A 13,664-nucleotide genomic window follows, 5' to 3' on the forward strand; every position below is an offset into this window, starting at 1 on the left:
AAAAAAAGACCAACAAAATATAAGCCCCAAATTTTTTAAGGGTATTGGATTCAAAAGACACTTGCTGTGTATCTCACTGCAGGCTGGTGACACACTTTGAAAATGGCACAGTCAAGATACCACCCTGAGAGCAGAACTGGTCTAGCATACATGGAGGTCTAATACACATGTTTAAGAAAGTGGAAATGATAAAACAGCCTAACAGGTGAATTGTTAAAAGAAAATTTAAATGATCATATAGTACCAAATCAAAATAGTTTATGGTAGTTGTACAATATGTTTATGATTAATAATACTAAAGTTTTACTTTAGAAATAATGGCAGCTATATTAATAACTACTGATTATTTTAATTTGTTTTGTATAGAAAATATAACTATGAAAGGAATCTTCAGTAGGAAAAAAGACCCAATATTAAGATATTGGCAATGTCCTATGATAAGTTTTATTTGTCAATGTTTACATGTGAATGTGAACTACTGATACTTCTATAGCCCTTGGTTCTTGGAATTTAAATGAAGCTTGGTTACCACTGAGTAAACCAGAGGTTGGTGAGGCCATAAACTGAATAAGAAAAACTCACTCTGAACACTTGGTTCCTGTTTATTTCCAAATATATCACACAGGAAAGGAGGTCCTTTAAGTAAATTTGATTCAGGGGATTAAAAATAGTCATGGTATACACTCAATAATTAAGCATAAAAAAAGTCAAAGGGCTGGAATGGAAGCAATAGAGGTAAAGAAACTCTCACAAGGTCCTTATTCCTTTTTACTATGCAGCAAATGATAGAAGGCAGCAGAAAAGCCAGTGGAATTTTTTAAAAAAGCGGGGGGAGGTAATATGAAATGGGGCAAGATTTTCTATTGGGATTAACATAATAGCTGGAAATTGGCTTTATATTCAATCTGGGTAGATCTCATCTATCTTATAAAACAGAGGTTACAGCAATTACCATTTACTAATACAATATGTACCAAGCAGTGTTGCTAGTAGTTTCTTAGTCATTATCTCAAATATCTCTAATCTCATCCTTAGTTGGGTCATTATCATAGCAACTTCATGGATGAAGAAACACTCTGCAAGGTTGTATGAAGCTTGCCCCAAATCACACAACTTGTAAATGACTGAGTCAGGTTTCTAACCTGAACTCTGTGTGACTCCACATCCTATCAACCTCCTATAGCCCACACTATAGGTCCCCATATTCAATCACTAATTCTAGCTTCTTTCAAGTCCTGGTTTTGTTACTGTCATGCATACAAGCCCTGGGATGGCCAAAATGGGATCATTAATTGTCAATGGCTTCCTGGATCCCATATTAAGGATGGTACAGGGCCCCAGAATTTAGTGGGGGAAAAGCGTCTCAACTGTCTGTCACAGGTGAGTGAATATATGGGATAATACAAGTGCCTTCTATTTGTTTGCCCCACTTTGTCCAAAAATTTTGTTTCAAAAATAAAGTATATTACACAAAACAGCAATAAAGTAAATTTTAGGCAATGGATCTAAATGACTTATTTATTAGCTGACATTCAATTTTCCCAGAAAACTTTACCTGAAGAACATAGTCATGTTTAATTGTGTTCAAATACCATTAAATTGACAATGTCTTTTCCCAACAAAGTGGTGTTTCCTAACAATATAATAATATATTCTTTTAGGGGGTATATAGCTATGTACTAAGTTGAATCTGTATACCTGAGTGATACCATGTTTCCGAGTTCTGCCGGTAAACTCCGGATTTTATTAGAGGACAGGTCCAGATACACCAGATTGTGAAGCTTGGCAATGTCTGAAGGAATGCGGGACAGGGAATTGTCACTTAGATACAAAGCTGTCAAGTGAGTTAGTGACCACAAAGATGAGCTTAAGCTTCTTACTTTTCCTGTAAAAGAAGAAAAAAATGGGTTAAGAATTATATAGTGTTCTATACCAAATGTAAAATAGATAGCTAGTGGGAAGGAGCTGCAGAGCACAGGTAGATCAGCTTGGTGCTTTGCATCCACCTAGAGGGGTGGGATAGGGAGGATGGGAGGGAGATGCAAGAGGAAGGAGATATGGGGATATATGTATATGTATAGCTGATTCACTTTGCTAAACAGCAGAAACTAACACACCATTGTAAAGCAATTATACTACAATAAAGATGTTAAAAAAATTATATAGTGTTCTCTACAGTTTGGTCCCTGGATTAAGTAACATTTTAGATATTTTATTGAGTAATAATTTTTTAAAAATAAATTTATTTATTTTTGGCGGTGTTGGGTCTTCGTTGCTGCACATGGGCTTTCTCAAGTTGTGGCGAGTGGGGGCTACTCTTCATTGTGCTGTGCGGGCTTCTCATTGTGGTGGCTTCTCTTGTTGCGGAGCACGGGCTCTAGGAGCATAGGCTTCAGTAGTTGTGGAGAGGGGGCTTCAGTAGTTGTGGCTTGCGGGCTCTAGAGCACAGGCTCAGTAGTTGTGGCGCACAGGCTTAGTTGCTCCGTGGCATGTGGGATCTTCCTGGACCTGGGCTCAACCCGTATCCCCTGCATTTGCAGGTGGATTCTTAACCACTGTGCCACCAGGGAAGTCCCATATCGAGTAATAACTTATCACACAAAAAATTGTGAGAAAGGGGTCAATAGTAGAAACCTTACCGATTCTAGAACAATTCACTGCTATGATTAAGTTATAAACTCTCCACTTGGCAGACTAAAAAAAAAAAAAACCCATTTAAGGCAATATATCAATATTTAGATTCCATTGTTATTTTTAAGAATACAATAGTTAAGACTTTATCCTTTAAATCAGCCTCAGCTATGACAAGAAAAAGCATGAATAATTTATAGTAATGATAAGTCCAATATTTCAACATGAATGATTTGGACTTATGCAAAAAAAAAAAATCAAATCTAGTATCCCAGAGGCTATTCATAATCTATACTCCAGAAAACAAGAATTTTGCCTAAAAACAGAAGATATGTGAGATATTCTCAGCTTAGCAAACTTTTAAAACCAAGAGTACCAAAGTAATAATTTCAACAATCATGTAATTAGACAAATCTGTACTGTATAATTAAAAGGAAAAATACCTGCCCAGAAGCATTTCAGATATTAAGTCATAACTATACATAATCAAACAGTAACAGACATAGGATTCAAGAGGTAAGAGCTGTGACTAGAAACAATAATTTCTTTCAATGCAATATTAAATCTGTACTTTGGCAGTTCCTGGTAAGATGACAATTGTTTCTAAATTCACCTAAGAATTTTCCCCATAATATATATATATATTTTTTTGCGGTATGTGGGCCTCTCACTGTTGTGGCCTCTCCCATTGCGGAGCACAGGCTCCAGACGTGCAGGCTCAGCAGCCATGGCTCACAGGCCCAGCCATTCCACAGCATATGGGATCTTCCCAGACCAGGGCATGAACCCGTGTCCCCTGCATCGGCAGGCAGACTCTCAACCACTGCGCCACCAGGGAAGCCCTCCCCATAATATTTTTAATAGTGCAGGTTATAGTCTGAGAGAGAATGAAACAAACGGATGTAATGAAAATATAAGTCTTTGAAAACTGATTTTCTATTGGCTGAAAAAACAGTCTAGAGACTTCTAATCAAAATGGAATAACAGGGACCAAATTTACTATCCCACCTGAACAAGTATAAAACCAGACAATATACATGAATCAACAAATATCAGAGATCAATCAGGAGATTGATCCAATCGGCACAGGAGAGTGATCCCTGAAGGATGAAAAACAAACAAGACAGGCCAACAGGAGCACAGGGAGGGGATTCCAGGGAAAGAACACTGATCTCCCGCAAGTTCAGGACACAGAGCGAATGTCCAGGGAAGCCAGGATGACTAGAATTTACAAAGGCAGAGTACCAGAGAGGAGAGAGATGAACAGAAAGGTCTGGAGATTTGAGGTTCCCCTCAAGTTGTCAACTGAGTACTGATCACCATATGTATGTGAGAAATTGCCTGAGCCAGAGGAAAAAAACACCCAAAACGAGTAAAGGCAACAACCCCTAGGTTCACACATCACCCAGGTTCACACATCACTCAATAAGGTAAAATTCACAACATCTGGCACCCAATTAAAAATTACTAGGTATGCAAAGAAACAGGAAAATATCATCCATAATGAAAAGTCAGTCAATTAAGACCAGTCCAGAAAAGATAATGATGATAAAATTAGTAGACAGACATTAAAAGTTACTTTAATTACATTCCATACGGTCAGAAGCTAGAAGGCTAAACATAGTAACTAGTGATACAAGATAGCACACTCAAATTGAATTTCTAAAGTTGAACACCATGGTTAAGAGGAAATGGGGAATGACTGCTAATGTGTTGAGGGGACAGTGAAAATGTTCTCAAATTGACTATGGTAATGGGTGCACAACTCTGTAAATATATAAAAACTACTGAATTTGCACCTTAAGTGGGTGAATTATGTGAATTATACTGTTACCAATTACAGCTGTCACCAAAAGAGAGGCAAACAGACACACACATACAGAGACAGAAAAATTTCCACATTAATGCACTGAAGGAAAAATGTCCTATCGGCCTAGCAACCCAGAAAAAAACTTTCAAGAGTGATGGCAAACTGCAAAATGAAAAGAGCTATGGAGATGGATAGTAGTGATGGATGCACAACATTATGAATGTATCTGATAAAAAAAACCTTCCCACAAAGAATATTCTAGAACGAGAAGAGTTCATTGGCGAATACTACCAAACATTTAAGGAAGAATTAATATCAATTCTACACAAATTCATCCAGAAAACTGAAGAGGACACTTCCCAACTCATTCTATAAGGTCATCATCATCCTAACACCAAAACCAGACAAAACTAGTACAAGAAAGTTACAAAATGACATCCTCATGAACATAAATGTAAACTGACAAAACAGATCCAACAATATATTAAAAGGATAATGACCAAGTAAGATTTGTGCCAGAAAATGCTAGGTTTGTTGAACATTCAAAAAATATAATTTAAAAAATGTTTTCTCAGAAAAGAAAATCATCTAAATAAATGCAGGAAGAGCATTTGACAAAATCAGCATCCATTCCTGATGTTTAAAACTCTCATACCAGCTGATTTTTCAGCAGCAACTCTACAGGCCAGAGGGGAGTGGCACAATATATTTAAAGTAATGAAAGGGAAAAACCTACAACCAAGAATATGCTACCCAGCAAGGCTCTCATTCAGATTTGGAGAAATCAAAAGCTTTACAGACAAGCAAAAGCTAAGCTTTACAACAAACCAGCTTTACAACAAATGTTAAGGGAACTTCTCTAGGTGAAAAATAAAAGGCCACAACTAGAAAGAAAGTTATGAAAATGAAAAAGCTCACCAGTAAAGGCAAGCATACAGTAAAAGTAGGAAATCATACACACACACAATCCTAGTAGGGAGGCTAAAAAACAAAAAGTAGTAAAATCACTATGTCCACAATAAGAAGTTAAGAGATACACAAAAAAATAAGACATAAAATGTGATATCAAAAACACTAATTGTAAGGGGAGGAGAGTACAAATGCAGGGTTTTTAGAACGCATATACACTGCTATACAAACCTCATGGTAACCACAAACCAAGTATCTACAATAGATATACACACAAAAAAGAAAAAGGAATTCAAACGTAACACTAAAGACAGTCATCAAATCACAAGAGAACAAAAGAAGAAAAGGGAAAAAAGACCTAAAAAACCAAATCTAAAACAATTAACAAAATGGCAAATAGAATATACATATCAATAATTACCTTAAACGTAAATAGACTAAATGCTCCAACCAAAATACACAGAGTGGCTGAACGGATGCAAAAACAATACCCTATATACGCTACCTACAAAACACTCACTTCAGAACTAAAGACACACAAAGTGAGTGAATGGAAAAAAGGAATTCTACCCAAATGGAAACCAAAAGAAAGCCAGAGTAGCAATACTTATATCAGACAAAACAGACTTTAAAATAAACACTGTTACAGAAGACCAAGAAGGACACTACATAATGACCAAAGGATCAATCCAGTAAGAAGATATAACACTGTAAATATATATGCACCCAACATAGAAGCACTTAAATATATAAGGCAAATATTAACATATATAAAAGGAGAAATCAACAATAACACAATAATAGTAGGGGACTTAACACCCCACTTACATCAACGGACAAGTCATCAGAGAGAAAATCAATAAGGAAACAGAGACCTTAAATGACACATTAGACAAAATAGACTTAATTGATAAATATATAGAGCATTCCATCCAAAAGCAGCAGAATAAACATTCTTTTCAAGTGCACATGGAACATTCTCCAGGACAGATCACATGCTAGGCCACAAAACAAGCCTTGGTAAATTTAAGAAAACTGAAATCATATTAAGCATCTTTTCTGACCACAATGCTATGACACCAGAAATCAACTACAAGGAAAAAAAATGCAAAAAACACAAACAATATGCTATTAAACAGTCAATGCACCACTGAAGAAATCAAAGAGGAAATCAAAAATACCTAGAGACAAGTGAAAATGAAAATGAAACTGAAAACACAATGATCCAAAACCTATGGGACACAGCAAAGGCAGTTCTAAGAGAGAAATATATAGTGATACAAGCTAACCTCAGGAAACAAGAAAAATCTCAAATAAACAATCTAAACTTACACCTAAAGCAACCAGAGAAAGAACAAACAAAACCCAAAGTTAGCAGAAGGAAAGAAATCATGAAGATCAGAGCAGAAATAAATGAAATGGAGACTAAAAAAATAATAAAGATCAATAAAACTAAAAGTTGGTTCTTTGAAAAGATAAACAAAATTGATAAACCTTTAGCCAGACTCATCAAGATAAAAGGGGACAGGGCCCAAATCAATAAAATCAGAAATGAAAAAAGGAGAAGTTACAACCGATACCACAGAAATACAAAGGATCATAAGTGACTACTATGAACAACTATATACCAATAAAATGGACAATCTATAAGAAATGGACAAATTCTTAGAAAGGTATAATCTCCCAAGAATTAACCAGGAAGAAATAGAAAACATGAACAGACCAATTACCAGTATTGATTTTGAATCAATAACTTTAAAACTCCCAAAAAACAAAAGTCCAGGACCAGATGGCTTCACTGGTGAATTCTACTAAATTTTTAGAGAAGAGTTAACATCTAACCTTCTAAAATTATTCCAAAAAATTATAGAGGAAGGAACATTTCTAACCTCATTCTATGAGGCCAGCATCACCCTGATACCAAAATCAGACAAAGATATAACAAAAAATTACAGGCCAATATCACTGATGAACATAGATGCAAAAATCCTCAACAAAATAGCAAATTGAATCCAACAACACATTAAAAGGATCATACACCATGAGCAAGTGGGATTTATCCCAGGGATGCAAGGATTTTTCAATATCCACAAACCAATCAATGGGATACACCACATTAACAAATTGAAGAATAAAAACCATAGGATCATCTCAATAGATACAGAAAACACTTCTGAAAAAAACCAACACACATTTATGAAAAAAAAACTCTCCAGAGCTTGTGGATATAGAGGGAACTTACCTCAACACAATAAAGGTCATATATGACAAACCCACAGCTAGCATCATACTCAATGGTGAAAAGCTGAAAGCATTCCCTCTAAGATCAGGAACAAGACAAGGATGCCCACTCTTGCCACTTTTATTCAACATAGTTTGGAAGTCTTAGCTACAGCAATCAGATGAGAAATAAAAGGAATCAAATTAGAAAGGAAGAAGTAAAACTGTCACTGTTTGCAGATGACATGACACTATTCATAGAACATTCTAAGGATGCCACCAGAAAACTACTAGAGCTCATCAATGAATTTGGTAAAGTTGCAGGATACAAAATTAATATACAGAAATCTGTTGCATTTCTATACACTGACAACAAACTACCAGAAAGAAATGAAAGAAACATCATTTTGCATCACATCAAAAAGAATAAAATACCTAGGAATAAACTTACCTAAAGAGGCAAAAGACCTGTACTCCAAACAACAGACCCTAATGAAAGAAACTGAAGACAACAAACACAGATGGAAAGATATATCATGTTTTGGATTGGAAGAATCAATAATGTTAAAATGACCATACTATCCAAGGCAATCTACAGATTCAATGCAATCCCTATCAAATTAACAATGGCATTTTTCACAGAACTAGAACAACAAATTTTAAATTTGTATCAAAACAGAAAAGACCTCGAACAGCCAAAACAATCTTGAGAAAGAAAAACAGAGTGGGAGGAATTATACCCCCTGACTTCAGACTATACTACAAGCTACAGTACTCAAAACAGTATGGTACTGTGACAAAAACAGACACATAGATCAGTGGAACAAGACAGAAAGCCCAGAAATAAACCTACACACTTATGGTCAATTAATCTATGACAAAGGAGGTAAGCCTACACAACAGAGAAGACAATCTCTTCAAAAAGTGGTATTGGGAAAACTGGACAGCTATATGTAAATGAGTGAAATTAGTACATTCTCTAACACCATGTACAAAAATAAACTCAAAATGGATTTAAGACCTAAATTTAAGACCAGATACTAAAAAATTCCTATAGGAAAACATAGGCAGAACAATCTTTGACATAAATTGCAGCAATATTTTTTTGGGATCTGTCTCCTAAAGTAAAGGAAATAAAAGCAAAAATAAACAAACGCAACCTAATTAAACTTAAAAGCTTTTGCACAGCAAAGGAAACCATCAACAAAACAAAAAGACAACCTACTCAATGGGAGTAAATATTTGCAAATCATATGACCTATAAGGGATTAATATCCAACATATATAAAAAGCTCATACAACTCAATATCAAAAACAACCAACCCGATTAAAAAATGGGCAGAACTGATTAGTTTTCCAAAGAGGAAATGTAGATGGCCAACAGGCACATGAAAAGATGCTCAACATCTCTTATCATTGGGAAATGCAAATTAAAACCACAATGAGATACCCCTCACACCTGTCAGAATGGCTATCACCAAAAAGAACACTAATAACAAATGTTGGTAAGGATGTAGAGGAAAGGGAACCCTCCTACACTGTTGGTGGGAATGTAAACTGGTGCAGCCACTGTGGAAAACAGTATGAGGTTTCTCAAAAAACTAAAAATAGAATTACCAGATGACCCAGCAATTCCACTCTTTAAACACTAATTCCAAAAGATACATGCTTCTCAATATTAATAGCAGCATTATTTGCAATTGCTAAGACATGGAAGCAACCTAAGTGTCCATCAACAGATGAATGGATAAAGATGTGGTATATAGATACAATGAAATACTGCTTGGCCATAAAAAGGAATGAAATTTTGCCATTTGCAGCAACATGGATGGACTTGGAAGGCATTATGCTAAGTGAATAAGTCAGAAAGAGAAAGACAAATGTTGTATGATATCATTTATATATGGAATCTAAAAAATATATGTAGTGAATATAACAAAAAGGAGGTACACACTCACAGATATAGAGAACAGACTAGTAGTTACCAGTGGTGGGAGGGCGGGGGCGATATACGGGTGGGAGGTACAAACTACTGGGTGAAAGACAGGCCACAAGGATGTATTGTACAACACGGAGAATATAGCCAATATTCTATAATAACTGTAAATGGAGTGTAACCTCTAAAGATTGTATAAGAAATTTGAAAAAAAATTTTAATAAAAATAAAATAAAATGAATCCTCTTGTACACTAAAAAAAAAAATTTTAAACTCTCAGTAAGCTAAGAATAGAGAGCTTCCTCAATCTTGATAAAGGGCATCTACAAAAAGCTTAGTAACGGTTAAGGGATAAATCCTTTCCCTAAGGTCAGAAACAAAGCAAGAATATCTACTCTCACCACTACCATTCAACATTATACCAGAAGTTCTAGCCATTCCAAGAAGACAAGAAAAATTAAAAACTGAAAAGGGAAAAGTAAAGATCTGTATTTGCAAATACCAAATCATCTATTTAAAAATCCTATGGAATCTATAAAAATGCTACCAATATGTGAGTTTAGCAAAGTCACAGAACAAAAGATCGATATACAAAAATACTGTATTTCTGTATGCTAGCAATGAACAATCAGAAATTGAAATTTAAAAATCGTAACATTTACAATTACTGTTTTATATATCAAAATTATGAAACATTTAGGGGTAAATTTGACCAAAAAAATGTGCAGAACCCATGTATACTAAGAACTACAAAACAATGCTGAGAGAAATGAAAGAAGTCCTAAGTAAGGGAAGAGAGATACAGTGTTCACAGATCAGAAGATTCAATATTGTTAAGATGTTAGATCTCCCCAAAGTGGTTTACAGAGTCAACACAATCCCAATGAAAATACCAACAAGTTTGAAACTGGCATGCTGATTTTAAAATTCATATGAAAATTCAAAGAACTCAGAAAAGCCAAAGCAACTCTGAAAAAGAACAAAGCTAAAAGACCAACACTACCTGATTTCAGGACTAATTATATAAAGAACTCTCAAAACTCAATAAAAAGAAAACAACCTAAAACAGGTAAATGATGTGAACAGACACTTCACCAAAGACGACACAGAGATGGCAAATAATCACATGAAAAGATGCTCAACATGAGTAGTCATTAGGAAAATTCAAATTAAAACCACTGCACACCCAGAAGAATGGCTAAAATTAAAAAGACTTGCCTTGCCAAGTGTTGGTGAGGGTATGGATCAAAGACATGTAACAGGAATGTAAAATGAGACAACCTCTTTGCAAAACAGTCTGTCAGTATTTTTAAAAGTTAGACATACACCTATCATATGACCAGTTCCATTCTTAGGTATTTGCCCAAGAGAAACAAAGCTATGCCCACACAAAGACTTACACATAAAATGTTCACAGTAGCTTAATTTGTAATACCCAAATACTAGAAATCATCCAAATATGTTCATCAACAAGTGAATGATAAACAAATGTTGGCATATCCAAATAATGGAATAATACTCAATAATAAAAAGAATGAAGTACTGACCAACAAAAATGGATAAATCTCAAATTAAGTAGAGTAGACAAAAATAAAAGAGTACATACCTTATGACTTCATTTACGTAAAAATTCTACAAAATGTAATCTATGGTTATAGAAACCAGAACAGTGGTTGCCTGTGTATGGGAGAGGGGATGAAGAAATGAGGGTGGCAGGGAAGGATGGATTACAAATTTAGGGGAATGATGGGTATGTTCATTCTTGAATGTGGTGATGGTTTCAAAGATGTACACATAGATCAAAATATATCACATTACTCAATTATTACATGTCAACTATATCTCAATAAGTTGTGTAATAAAATCTATCTTGATCTAAGAAGGTGTTTTTCCTTACTGTATAATAAGAGTAGAATCTGTGACACAGACTATTTGTAAACTCAATTTGATTTACTTAATTTTCAGGTCATAAAACTGTAACACACAGCTAATATTCAATATGAATAAAGCACTTAAAATATAATAAACTATTTACTGAGAGCCTACCACGTGTTTCAGCCCCCTACACTCAAGGTACTACTTAATAAGAAAAGGTAAAAGGACTTGAGAAATGTATTTTTATACTCCAACTTAATTGGAAGGATATAAAATTCTCAAACAATAAGGTAGCCTAAAAGAAGACCAGAAAGTCTGTGAAGAAGGGAAGGGATAAATAAAAGTCAAGTATAAGGAATCATGTATAAATACATCAATCATACAGGGGTTGGAGACAGAAGGGAAGGGAAGACTCAGATCTCTACCATACGCCAAAAAGAAAAGTTCTGGCATAAATTTATAAACACCAAAACCCAGAAAAGAAATGGAAGAGGATATATCTAAGCATAACTCATAACCTAGAATCCAACAATGAAAGCACTGTCAGGTTTGAATTCATTAAAATTTAAAACCTCTACAGTTGACCTTTGAACAATGTGGAGGCTCCACACATAACCTGCAGTAAGTCCTCTGTATCTGCAGTTCTGCATCCTCGGATTCAACCAACCTTGGATCGTGTAGTACTGCAGTGTGCATTTACTGAAAAAAACCTGCATATAAGAGGGCCTATGCAGTTCAAACCGGTAATTTCAAGGGTCAGCTGTATATGGTGGAGATGTCAACATGTTTGGCAGCCAAAGAGATAACATCCATTAATTCAGCCAACTTTCAGTGACTAGTATGCTGGTGTGGGGACAGAATGGTAAATAAGACAAAGTTCCTACCTTCAGGATTTTTTATGTGAGCTCCATAATAAAATATAAAACAAAAAGTATGGGCTTCCCTGGTGGCACGGTGGTTAAGAATCCGCCTGCCAATGCAGGGGACGTGGGTTTGACCCCTGTTCTGGGAAGATCCCAAATGCCGTGGAGCAACTAAGCCTGTGCGTCACAACTACTGAGCCTGTGCTCTAGAGCCTGCGAGCCACAACTACTGAGCCCATGCACCTAGAGCCTGAGCTCTGCAACAAGAGAAGCCACCGCAAATGAGAAGCCTGCGCACCGCAATGAAGAGTAGCCCCTGCTCACTGCAGCTAAAGAAAGCAGCGCGAAGCAACAAAGACCCAACGCAGTCAAAAATAAATAAATGAAATAAATTTTTAAACAATAAAACAAAAAATAAAGCAATCAGCAATAGGAAAACGAACAACAGATAAGAACAAGTAAATCAATCAAAAAACAAAGGATCAGTAATTTTAAAAAGTTTATTTCAGTAATGAAAGAGACGCAAATTTAAATAAAACACTTCTACCTATGAAAATAGCAAAGAAGATTAATACCCAGTAATGACAAGGCTGAGGGGAAAACAGATGCACTCATGCATTATGGGAAAAATACAACCATATTTTAAACCATATTTTAATCCTGTAGTAACAGCTACTAAAATTTTAAATCTGAATATTCTTTGCCCGACCACAATTCCACAATTAGAGGTTTACCTTATGAAAATGCTATTCAAGTATGCCAAGATATATACTGTTAGTAGTAGGGAAAAATTTGAAATAATGATCATTAATAGGGCATACTTAAATTTTGGAGCACACATACAATGCAATTCTGCAGCCATTAAAGAGGATGCAGTAGAGCTATATACATTGATATGGAAAGATTTTTTTTTAAAAAAAGAAAGTAGGCAAAAAGCAAATTTCAAAGCATTATATTATAGTACTCCATTTTTGAAAAAAATTTGGTTTAAAAGATCAAAAGTTGGGCTTCCCTGGTGGCGCAGTGGTTGAGAGTTCGCCTGCTGATTCAGGGGACACGGGTTCGTGCCCCAGTCCAGGAAGATCCCACATGCCGCGGAGCAGCTGGGCCCGTAAGCCATGGCTGCTGAGCCTGCGCGTCCAAAGCCTGTGCTCCGCAATGGGAGAGGCCACAACAGTGAGAGGACCATGTACCACCAAAAAAAAAAAAAAAAAAGAAAAAAAGATCAAAGGTTATAGAAGCAAAAGAATGTAACACACTGTAGAGAAAGATAAATCTCTACTAGTAGAACTAGGTAATCCAAGAAATTAAGGTTCCTAATTTTCTGGTAGAGGGCAATGAACAAGGAAGACAACTTTTGAGGTTCTGATGACATCTATTTACCTCTCCATAAACTGAACATATTCATGAGCACTCAAAA

General features: G+C 35.6%; 1 protein-coding gene across 3 annotated transcripts in view; it reads right to left on the minus strand.

Moving 5' to 3' along the window:
* Positions 1-13,664, minus strand: part of CNOT6 (CCR4-NOT transcription complex subunit 6) — a 64,055-nt gene that overhangs the window by 25,580 nt on the left and 24,811 nt on the right. For all 3 annotated transcript variants that reach the window (XM_065874059.1, XM_065874060.1, XM_065874058.1), the window contains one exon: positions 1,699-1,885. In XM_065874059.1, the coding sequence (XP_065730131.1) occupies positions 1,699-1,885 (187 nt within the window). The remainder of the gene's footprint in view (positions 1-1,698; positions 1,886-13,664) is intronic.

Source organism: Phocoena phocoena, chromosome 3 (assembly GCF_963924675.1).
Source record: "Phocoena phocoena chromosome 3, mPhoPho1.1, whole genome shotgun sequence".
NCBI classification, from domain to species: Eukaryota; Metazoa; Chordata; class Mammalia; order Artiodactyla; family Phocoenidae; genus Phocoena; species Phocoena phocoena.